The sequence below is a fragment of the Diadema setosum genome, chromosome 8, assembly GCF_964275005.1.
Source record: "Diadema setosum chromosome 8, eeDiaSeto1, whole genome shotgun sequence".
NCBI classification, from domain to species: domain Eukaryota; kingdom Metazoa; phylum Echinodermata; class Echinoidea; order Diadematoida; family Diadematidae; genus Diadema; species Diadema setosum.
The window spans coordinates 30531845-30544037 of record NC_092692.1 but is presented as its reverse complement, the minus strand read 5'-3'; the positions used below and the strand labels follow the sequence as shown (position 1 = coordinate 30544037).

At 37.3% G+C, this 12193-nt stretch overlaps 2 protein-coding genes across 2 annotated transcripts in view; one reads left to right on the top strand and one right to left on the bottom strand.

The window, feature by feature from the left end:
- The window catches only part of LOC140231869 (uncharacterized), a 49285-nt gene extending 38269 nt beyond the window's left edge, over positions 1-11016 (bottom strand). The window contains exon 1 of the mRNA XM_072312020.1: positions 10669-11016. Within this exon, the coding sequence (XP_072168121.1) occupies positions 10669-10981 (313 nt within the window). The 5' untranslated portion in view covers positions 10982-11016. The remainder of the gene's footprint in view (positions 1-10668) is intronic.
- A 347-nt stretch (positions 11017-11363) lies between these two features.
- The window catches only part of LOC140231577 (uncharacterized), a 9993-nt gene continuing 9163 nt past the window's right edge, over positions 11364-12193 (top strand). Inside the window, exon 1 of the mRNA XM_072311722.1 lies at positions 11364-11788. Within this exon, the coding sequence (XP_072167823.1) occupies positions 11687-11788 (102 nt within the window). The 5' untranslated portion in view covers positions 11364-11686. The remainder of the gene's footprint in view (positions 11789-12193) is intronic.

The window sequence follows — 12193 nt, the reverse complement described above, 5'->3', positions numbered from 1 at the left end:
AAAATACTGATTTTATGAATCATTTGCATCAAAACAATGTAAAACTGCAATAAAAAGTAATTAGATAAAGGGGTTGTGTCATTGCAGTGCTCTGTAAATCATAGTCCAAGACATGAATTTCATGACTCTTAAAAAAAAAAAAAAAAAATGACTGGGGATTTGTAAGAAATCATATCTGCATCAATGTGGCTGCCATTAATATTTATGTTTTCCTCGAAAAAACAAAACAAAACAAACAAACTTACTTTGAAATCCAACAACTTACCAATTCTTGTACAGTGTATGTCTGATTTTCATGAACCCGCTACCATTCTGTTCGTTATATTTTCTATCATGTAGTATCAATGAAGCTAATAAAATTTGAATATGGAGTGAAATTTGTAAACATTCAAAACATGAAAGTATTGTATTTCACGACTCAAGAAAACTTAATGACATTTGCCTATCCTGAGACCCACATTAGTATGCATTTTTTCCCCCAGGCTACAACATCTATGTTTCTCTTGTCTCATTTAAGCAAATATTGACAGATTATTTTATCTCCTCATATATGCTCAGATAAGGCAATGGATTTATTCAAGACAGGTTACGTGTACTTTGCGACTACTTTGTGAAGGACTCAATTGCAATTACCACACTTTACAAACAATTACAGTACATGTACACTCCTCAGGATAAAAATAATCACTTGAATCTCATATAATATAAAGAACAGCATTATCAGGGGGTGGAGGCTTTTTCTTCCAATAAATTGATATGACATATACTACCTTGTAGAGCGATTCAATATATTCAATATCTTTGCTTATTTTATATCTTCATAGTTTTGTTTGTTTGAATATTGATTTGTGTGTGTGTGTGTGTGTGTGCATGTGTGTGTGTGTGTTTTGTTTTCTTCTGTTTTTTTTTTTTTTTTTTTTGTTCTTTTTTTTCGCAACCCATCCCATAATATATTTGCTCTGGTTGTCACATCTATGTAAATATAGTTGATTCCTAATTACAGTGTAATTCAAGTGGATCTACAATCATGCAATATCACAAATATAATTCATTTACACAGATTGCAGTATGCAATGTATGAGCTCAATAGATGTAAGAATGTGCAGGGTATAAATATCTTGCATGTATCGAATTACAGCTTGTTTCCAAACATGTTACATAATGTTGAAATGTTACCACACAATAATTGTGCCAATACAGGGCTGCACACTAACCCATTTTTTCTGCCGGTCCGACATGTCTCTGTCGGACCGGTAGATGCCCCATTTTACCATTTTTTACCGGTCCGAACAGAAAACTTACCGGTCAACAACGGCAACCTAAAAAAAACATTAAATTACTTGCAAACTTATTTTCTTGTTTTTATGGACGTACCCCCCCCCCCCCATGTACATTTTACTGATTAATGTCTTTTTAAACTTGAATTATTTATTGCACAAGAAATAAAAAAAAAATGAGAAAAAAAAAAATAGAATGTTTGTTCGTGAATTACAGTGTAAAATGATAATGAAAAAAAAATCAGATTGTATCATGCGTTTGTGACTTTTTCTAAACATCGGCGCACGAACTTGCTGCATAACCGTGATTTAATGAATTATTTTAGCTGTGATATTTTCTGATGCACGAGCTACGAGGGGTTCTTTATTTTTCTTTCGACACTCTCTTCGCATTTGTGCATGCGTTCTGAAAGGTACACGACATGCAGGGCCGAATTCGCAATCCTCTTTGCGCCCATTTCTACTTCAAATATCAGCGGGATTGTGACGATTTCATGAATTACTTCGGCTGTAACATTTTATGATGCACGCGCCAAAAGGGGTGAAAATGTGTCCTTTATTTTTTTTTGCCGATATAAACTCTTCGAATTTCGTAAGTGCGTTCTTAAAAGATGTACCACACGGCCGAATTCATGATACTTTTTGCGCCTATTTTTACCTCAAATATCAGCGGGATTGTGACGATTTCATGAATTACTTCGGCTGTAATCTTTTATGATTCATGCGCCAAAAGGGGTTGAAAATGTGTCCTTTATTTTTTCCCGATAAACTCTTCGAATTTCGTAAGTGCGTTCTTAACAGATGTTCCACACCGCCGAATTCATGATACTTTTTGCGCCTATATTTCTACCTCATATATCAGCGGGATTGTGACGATTTCATGAATTACTTCGGCTGTAATCTTTTATGATTCACGCGCCAAAAGGGGTTGAAAATGTGTCCTTTTATTTTTTCCCGATAAACTCTTCGAATTTCGTAAGTGCGTTCTTAAAAGATGTTCCACACCGCCGAATTCATGATACTTTTTGCGCCTATATTTCTACCTCAAATATCAGCGGGATTGTGACGATTTCATGAATTACTTCGGCTGTAATCTTTTATGATTCACGCGCCAAAAGGGGTTGAAAATGTGTCCTTTTATTTTTTCCCGATAAACTCTTCGAATTTCGTAAGTGCGTTCTTAAAAGATGTTCAACACCGCCGAATTCATGATACTTTTTGCGCCTATTTCTACCTCAAACAAATTATCAGCGGAATTGTGGCAATTTCATGAATTATTTCGGGTGTAACTTTTTGTGATCTCATGCACGCACCAGCTAAAATGGTTGAAAATGCGTTCTTTATTTTTCTCCCCACAATCTCTTCGCATTCCGTACATAAAGATATACGACACGGCCGAATTCACGATCCTTTTTGCGCCTATTTCTACCTCAATTATCAGCGGGATTGCGATGATTTCATGAATAACTTCGGCTGTATTCTTTCATGATGAACGCGCCAAAAGGGGTTGAAAATGTGTCCTTTATTTTTTTCTCTTCGCATTTCGTAAATGCGTTCTTAAAAGATATACGCCATGACCAAAAATCATAATTCTTTTTGCGCCTATTGTCTCCTCAAACTTCAACGGGATTGCGATGATTTTATGAATTATTATTCGGCTATAATCTTTATGATGCACGCGCCAAAACGGGTTGAAAATGTGTCCTGTATTTTTCTCCCAATAATCTCTTCACATATCGTATACATGCGTTCTTAAAAGGTAGGCCTATACGACACGGCCGAATTCACGGTCCTTTTAGCGCCTATTTCTACATCAAATATCAGCGGGATTGCGATATTTCATTAATTATTTCGGCTGTAATCTTTTGTGATACACGCGACAGAAGGGTTGAAAATAAGTTCTTTATTTTTCTCCCGATAATCTCTTCACATTTGTGAATGCGTTTTCAAAATTATACACTGCACGCAGGGCCGAATTCGAGATTCTTTTGCGCCTATTATTGTTTACTCAAATTTCAACGGGATTGCGATAATTTCATGAATTACTCTTTGGCTGTAATCTATATGATGCAAGCGCCAAAAGGGGTTGAAAATGTGTACATTATCTTTATCCCGCTAATCTCCTACCATTTAGTACATGCGTTGTTAAAAGGTATACGACACGGCCGAATTCACGATCCTTTTTGCGTCTATTTCTACCTCAAATATCAGCGGGATTGTGGCGAATTCATGAATTACTTCGGATGTAATCTTTTGTAATGCACGCACCAGAAGGGGTGTGTCCTTTATTTTTCTCCCGATAATCTCGTTGCATTTGTGCATGCGTTTTTGATAACCGACATGGCATGCAGGACTGGATTCAAGATCTTTTTTGCGCCTATTTATTTCCTCAAATTTCAACGGGTTTGCGTTGATTTCATGAATTGTTATTCGGCTGTAATCTTTTATGATGCACGCACCAAATTAATATGTCCTTATTTTTTTTTCTCCTCTATAATCTCTTCGCATTTCGCACTTGTATGAGCTTTTGAAAGGTGTACGACGCGGCCGAATTCATGATCCTTTTTGGGACGATTTCTACCTGAAATATGTAAGCGGGACTGCGATGATTTCATGATTTTTTTTTTCTCCCTTGTATTATCTCTTTACATTTTTTTAAGGGCCGATTTCGTGATCCTTTTCGCGCCTATCTTCATTATGAGACCATTCTAAACGAATGAAAATATTCATTTACTGTATCGCTGAATATAGAATATGTTTTTACTTTTTCTAAAAATCGGCACAAGTAAAATAGTTCTAACATGTCAACTGCCACGCAGCTGCGAAGCCGGGATCGGATCGATCTTGCGTTAAAAAAAAAAAAAAAAAAAAAAAAAAAAAAAAAAAAAAAAAAAATCATTAGTAAAAATAATGACCCAGAAATGCGTGCGCTTCTATCAATGCTTCTTGTCTGGCATGACCGCCGATCGCAAGCAAACGAACAAACAAAACGGGATCGGGGAAACAATCCATGCATTTCAACAGTTACATTGTACCGTACATCCTTTGCATGTATTGCATAGCATGGCAGTGCGTGAGCAGCGCCAATGCGCAAGCGAGCGCGAATAAACTGGTCGACTGCTAGTGCTCAAAACTAATATACAATTGTATGTTTACTTTACAATTGCACCGGTAGACATATTCGAAAACTTGCGTAAAACGTGTTGAACAATGCGATATTTTGCATTCTGTTTCTCCCTGATCGGGGCTGATCTTTTTCTTTCTACTGACCCCGCCAATGCTTTTTTTTTTTACTGGTCATGTCGGACCGGTAACTTGTGGATTTCCTGAAAAGTTACCGGTCCGACAGTGACTTTTGCCGGTCTTGACCGTCGGACCGGCGCCAGTGTGCAGCCCTGGCCAATAACAGACAGGTAGTACGGTACCTAATAATTTAAAAGTAAAAGAGTGGTTTGACAAGCTGCAATAAAATAAAAATGGTTTTACATCTGTTGGCTTATTACTTTCATCCTTTCTCTCTTAGCATATTTTCATTATTTTCCACTATAACAGGAAAAAAGTATAGTCATCCACATCCTTTATCCTGACTTTATTTGATGTCAACTCTTTTAAAGGGTATGAAATATCAGAAAATTATTGGGCTGTAAAGAAAAATTGTTAGTTTCTATCAATACCATCAATGTACCTTATGGCTCATACAAATTTTATGACTTACACTGTACAGTACACAACACTGTATATATGCATATTTTATCAAATTGTTGTATACCTTATTCATTCCGGGACCCTCCTCTTAATTTCCTGGGCAAGGTCATTTGGATATTGGGAAAAGCATTCCTAATTTTCTTCACCACTGAGCCCCACGATATATGTATTTATATATGAGATGTACAGTACGATGTGCTTGCCGTTGCTCCTACCGCAGCTTTCGTGCGTTTATCTCGCTGGCATGTGTACCTTGTGTGGGATGCGGGGGCCCACCCCTTCACTGTGATGCCTTCCCTTGGAACTCATACTGGGGTACACACATACAGCTGCACACACTTGTCACTGTTGTACACTATGTACATGTACATGTAGACATGTACACAGAGGCACATGCACACACATTCAAAGTGATGGAGTACCATGGAAGGCACCACATTTTGGAGATAGAGTGGATGATGCTGGGAGGCGAAATCTGTAGTCATGAGCTTTACATCTGGATTAAAGAAACACTCCTGTGTAACAGTTTGATCCAGCATACACTACCTCTCTTTTTTTTAAATTAAACATTCTTGAATTTGTCCAATTAAAACAAAACATACCCAAGGTAATCAAATTCATAAAAAATTAAACTAAACTACCCCAACAACCCCTCCTCCAACAAAAATGGTTGTAGGATGTAATTCATCTCATATTTTAAACATACAGTGTAATAGCTGTACCATCTGTGTAGCTATCAAGTATATGTTATGGTTTTGTTGTTACTGTGGGTTTTTTTGTTTGTTTTTTTTTTGCATTAAGCTAAAAAATCACTGTGTAAACAAAAGAGAGTACTTACATGTAGTCTAGCTAAATTATTTGTCACATTCACTGCCCATTTTACATGTACATGTGATCAAGCTATAATACTGCCTGCACAGGCAAACAACAGTCACAGACTATCACCCTGTAAGCTTTAAATACCAAATAGATTGGGTTAAACTAGAAACACAGCATGTATATTTAATTCCCAATTGTTCTTTTTTTTCAGCTCTGCAAGTGTAGAGTATATTACATTGCAGATTTTCCACCTCTCATTCACATCAGCCACTTTCCAATTTATTCAATTTCCTCTTCTTACTAGACATTATCTTTCTATATTTCTATTTTTGTCAAAACTGGGTGAGACCAATCCTCTCTCCCTTTATGATGCAAAAAGGTGCACAAATAATGATACCACTACCAACCTGCAACCATTCTGTATGCACGATTACATGTTGTTCCCTTACCCATCCATCACATCCGTCTACTAATTTAATATTCCAGACCAGGGCCTTAATGTGTACGAATCCATCATGATACCATTAGATGACAGAGAATCTCTCATAAACCCACTCTCTCTCTCTCTTCCTTTCTTCACCCCCATCTCCCCCCTCTCCCCTCTCCCCCCCCCCCCCCCCATCTCACCCTCTTCACTGCTGTATCTCTCTGTGTACAACTGTGTTATTTCAATCTCTTTCCTACCCTAAGACTCTCAACCTCCCTTCCCTGTGCACTCAATAAAACATCTAGGTATCATGCCTCGTGCATCACCAGGCACTGGTCATGTTCATGCACTGTAAGTGCACTGCAACAGTGTATGCCACCGTGAGTTTGAGAGATATACAGTATGTGCATTAACCCCCTGAACACCACCAGCAAAATGCCATGTTGACATTGTACACAAACAGCTTGCCAATTGCTAAGGCAGAATTAGATGAAAGATACTTGAATACAACCACTTGAGGTTTTTTTTTCTTTCTTTCTTTTCTTTTAAAATCTCTATCACATTTCATATGAAGCTAGCAACTGCCAACATTTCATCTGTTACCTGTGAGGCCCCTTACAAGAAATTCTTGAGAGTATACATTTACAAAATATACAGTATACTCTGTTCTACGATAAGCAATGGGTTAAGTTCAACTACTGCCTGGCAAATTTGGGAATGAGAAAAGAAATTTTTGTTGTAATTTTGTTGTAAGTGCTTACAATAGTGTGCATTTTATGTTCTTGACTTTGAGACATCACTGATTTGATGAAAAGAAATTTTGGTGCCTTGCTCTCTCATCAATACTGAGAGATAACAATAATTTCTTCATTTTCAGCTCATAAACTGTACCACTTGCACTACTTCTACAGCAACTAATATTGGGTGCTCAATAAAGATGATGACATTTGAGTAAATATCATATTTGTATGGCACTTTCCAGTGCATATTGTCATACAGGTTCATAATTTCTATACAACTGTAATTCACAATTTCACTCTGCCATGTCAAATTTCTGTATCTTGCAGTGGTACAAAGACAGTTCACTGGTTCAGCTTGAATAGAAATATCAAATCCAAAGATCCACATTTTCTCTGTTCTTCACTTTTCTGTATTCTTCAAAGCATAAATTTTGAAGCACTTTCACTAAAATCTGTCTTTTTTTAATATACACAGCTAATTATTAGGAAGGTGATAGCAGTACTGCAAAACCATTTGAATGAAAGAGACATCAATGCAAGTAAGTGTACATAGTAAATGGTACATTGGAATGAATAAAAATCAATTCATAGATTTTACAATCTGGTATCAACATACAATTGTTGAAAAGCATCTTTATCCTCCTGCAAAAAACAAAAAACAAAAAAACCTGAAAACTAAAAAAAAAAGAAACAATTACAAAGCCACAACCAAAACAAATTATGAAAGAAAGAACAGCGAAAGTTGTTTTCATAAAACATACGTGTAGCAGCAGAAGGGCACAGACATGGTTGAGATTCAATTTCAAGTCTGTTTATAATACAACCTACATGGTGTATTACACATCGTACATGAATCACACCGTGATGTCAAAGCGACTATAGTACTCTTTTCAGTCAAATAGGGTAGTTTTGTCCATTTGGTCAAAAACAGTGACTACAGTGTAATTTGTTCATAATTCATCCATAAGCCCATCACTTCAGTCTGTGCTGATGAGGAAAGATTAAAGGGACTCTACAGTACTGTTTGAGGTGGGGATTCATGTTTGGAATATACCCAAGAGAGATAATGAGAAACCTCTTATGAGATATGAAAGAGCATGTAATTTTAAGAAGGATTCAATGTTTATTTGATGAAAATTGGTGTTCAAATGGCTGAGATACCAAAAAAAAAAAAGTGATAATAATACAAGGCGACAGGCCATGCCTTTTATTAGGATCTCTTTCTTTCATCTTGTTTTGGGATATCTCAGCCATTTCAAAACCGAATTTCATCAAATAAACTTTTGATACCCCTTAAAATTGCATGCTGTTTGACATTCCATAGAGTGTTTTCTGAATATCTCGCAGAACGTTAAAAGCTAAATCCTCACCTCAACCAGAACTGTAGACACCCTTTAACCTGTGCTATAGAATTGGATACATCGCAGATCCATGCTTAAAGTCATTATCATTTATGTTCTACAACAAATCTAGAGTATCTACATCAAATGTACATTTAACAAATTCAACCCCCATGTAAACATTTTAGATGGATACTTTATGAATGATTACTTAAAGTAGATTCTTCATTCAATAGTGGAAATCATGATATACAAAAATATATATGGTGAAAGACTACTTGCTTCATTTCAACAGAAGTCTAATGAACTTATATTATATGAATACAACTGTAGAGAATATCTACACTGTAACATGTACAAATGTACTGTATGTACACATCTCTCTTTTTTTTTGGGGGGGGGGGGTAGGGCAAAATTCAAGTTCAACAAAACAAGTAAAATTTTTGTCATTAAGATTATTCTATAAATGCAAAGAAATAAACATAGGGCCTACTATTCACATCTATGTAATATGTAAACTCCAATAATTCCATCAAACTCGAAAATGATAACTTCCCAGAATAGCTGGTTGTTGCAGTTAGTTATTTGCTCACAAGTTCTTGTTTTTGTTTGCTTCTTTTTTTGAGGGACCTTACAAAGTACTTATAATGGAAAGGATGTGATTCTTCCCAAAGGTTCCCTTGTCTTCCTGTATTTTTCAATATACTTCCCCTTTGAATTTGATTGTTACAGTGTATGTATGATATTTATGAAAGAATGATAATATGTATGAACGAATAGATATGTTTTGAAAGAAATTTCATTTAGTGTCAGAAAAACAGACATACTGCACTGAAAAAACATGAAAACAAACAAAAAAAATCTATGAAACTCTTCCTTTTGCATGTATACACATGGTAGGTAAAGGGTAAAGGGGAAATACAGTGTTGCTAGTGAATGCAACCCCTTGTTAATCACACAACACTATGCGATTTACCAAGGAGGTTGAAGAGATGGAGTAACAACAGAGTTATTCCCTTTGATCTATGTTCGAAGCCGCCGCTCAAAAATATTTGAAGCATGTGCCAAACAGGATCAGCCGCGCCGATACGAAGACAATTGACTCGTGTCTCATTACATAATCACCAGCCACTTTCAAAGGAAGATATGTCTTTGTGATGGTAATTACTTTTCGTTATCCATTCTTATAAATGGTAGGTGGTACAGACACGAGGATGAGCGAACAGAAATTGAGGAAAAAATGATGAAATGAAGATAAATAGAAATGAAATAAAGAATTATACTTGAAGATTATTACATATTAGTTTCATTTGGGGAAATTAAGTCGAAAAGTGATAAAACCAGCTTTCCAGGATGGTACAGTTTTCAACATTTTCACATAATACAGCTCTGATTTACACTTTTGCGCAAATTTGTGAACGGAATTGACTTTTGTTTTACATGCTTTATTATTAAATGAAATTTCATTTCATTTGATAAATAAATAAGCAAAATATGGCCAACATTTCACTATGATAACGTTCAAAATGAATCTTCAGATTGTTCAGCAAGACGGCGGCTTGGAACATCGATCATCAAAGGCACAAGTGCACCTGTGGAATTCTTTTGTACATCAATAGAAATCTGACAACTGTCTGAATAATTACAGCCAGTTGGAACTCCATGTATAAAACCTCCTTGGTTTTACTGACAGTCATCAACAGACTAAAAGAAACAACCAATTTACTTTATCTCACGATGTTACAGTGCATACAGTATGTACTAAACAAAGGCTATGTAATTCACACATAAATTTGTGATTTCATCATACTACTAGCAATCATTTTGTTAGAGATGAAATTAGTGTGACTAGATGAAATACATTTTATAAACTGTATACGATGTATATATGTACAATGATGTACAATTGTATGTGTACAAGTATGATACTATTTCTGACAGTCAAAACACAATTGTTCATTGTACACTGAATTGCATATCATCAGCATGACAGCATTTAATATCTTTATATTCTACTTCTACTTCTACTTCTATGGTGCTTCTCATCAAAGCCTGTTCAGCAACTGGATGAGGGTTTGTGGTGTGGTGCTTCAGACAGTGGATGCCATTCGTGAATATAGACACTCGTCAATAATTACGAGTAATAGAACCTAGTGAATATATGCATGATATCAAAAGGTAGATAGTTGCACTAAAAAAAAAAAACCACATTCTCTAATCTCACATTTGTGTATCTGCTTCTGTATGAGGGAATAAATATCGAAATGCAAATCACTGCAGTGATAAGCATTTAATATGAAACATATTTTTCTGATGATATGGTCAAAATGCCAAGTATATATTCCTCTCTCAATTCTTACCGTAGGGAGGTATTGAGTCTCCCTGGGCCTGGAAGTTCACACTGGTTGTTGGAGAAGGCACAGTTGTGGAAGATGCATTAGCGTCATAATAATAACCACAGAAACTAAACAAGCCCCGGTTCCGTACCAATGCGGGAATTTCATTTAAACTGGTCTGGTTCTCGTAATAGTCCGCCAGTGCTTCAGATTGGCTATCCAGTGTCCCTGTGAGTGTTCCTTCAAACCAGTATTCTGTTCCGAGGGAAACGGATTGCAATATCAGAGATACAAATCCCGTAAGAAGTCCCAGGAGTAGAACCGCCGTTTTCCCCATTTTTCCTGCTGGTGCGTCGGGACTGGTGCATTGGTATGTGTGCCAGGGCAAGCAGTGACAGCGCAGCGTTCCCCGTGTCTGTCCTGCCTGCAGTACACGATATGCGTTGCGCGAAGGTCCCGCTGTGTAATGGTATGTAGCGTTTCACGGTCTGTGTGGCATGTAGTTTGCCAACAAAATCGATATACTGTACGATAGGACCATTCATTGATTACATACAGCGTACACCGCTGCGGCGTGTGTTAAGAGCCATACGGTGTATATGTCGCGTAGCTCATTCTCCTCACACGGGCAATGCGTAGGTGACGCTACATTATAGTATGCCTTTTTATGAGCCCCACGATGGGCCCCACGATGGAAAAATGCAGAATGATTCGATTCACTGGTACAGTCCGCCGGCGGCTCGTCCGAATCCTCTTCTCGAGCTAACGTTGTTGCGCTGCCATGCCTGCCTGCACTGCTCGACTGCGCGTGCGACGGCTGGACGGGGAGGTGGAGTAGATCGGTAATCGGTAAAAACAGAGCCGAATTGAGCTCTCATCCCCACATTCGGCCCAACGAGAATGAACGGTTTACGGGTAGACTGCTAGCTGAGTGAATTCATCGTCATCATAAGTAAACATACAAGTACACGCGCAACCTAACGATGAACTACCGTGTAATCTAATGGCAAATGCCGAGCTGAATTGATAGCGGCAAGAAGCGATGGCAGACTCTACCAAAAAAGACAAGGGATCGGGAGCAACCAAAAAGTTTGCCATTCCCTCCATTGCTGATATTGCTCAGTATGAGACACGTCGACCAAAGGTTAGTTAGAAAGAATTGATTTTCTTCACACAAAAACAATTGATTTCAACTTTGTTTCTTGCAGTTGCATGTGCCTTGATGATGCCAGGATCATTGCCATACTATGTACGCGTATGGCTCGTAATAGTCCCATTCGTTTAAAATTAAGTTGTAACGATGGAGGACGTAAATATGGTGAATTGAACAGCAGGCAGGAGGAGTGCGCGGGTTTGTAGTAGGCCCTAGTGTGGAAAGCCAAGACCCGACCCCTTGCCCCAGCTCTGGAGTGCAGTGCTAGACGTTTAGGTCTTCTTCTTCTTCTTCTTTTTTTTTAATCTTCAACAAAGGACTGTGCAGCATACAGCCCATTAAATTTGTCTGATTTTGCAAATGTGTAAACATAAATTTATTACATAATGCAAACAT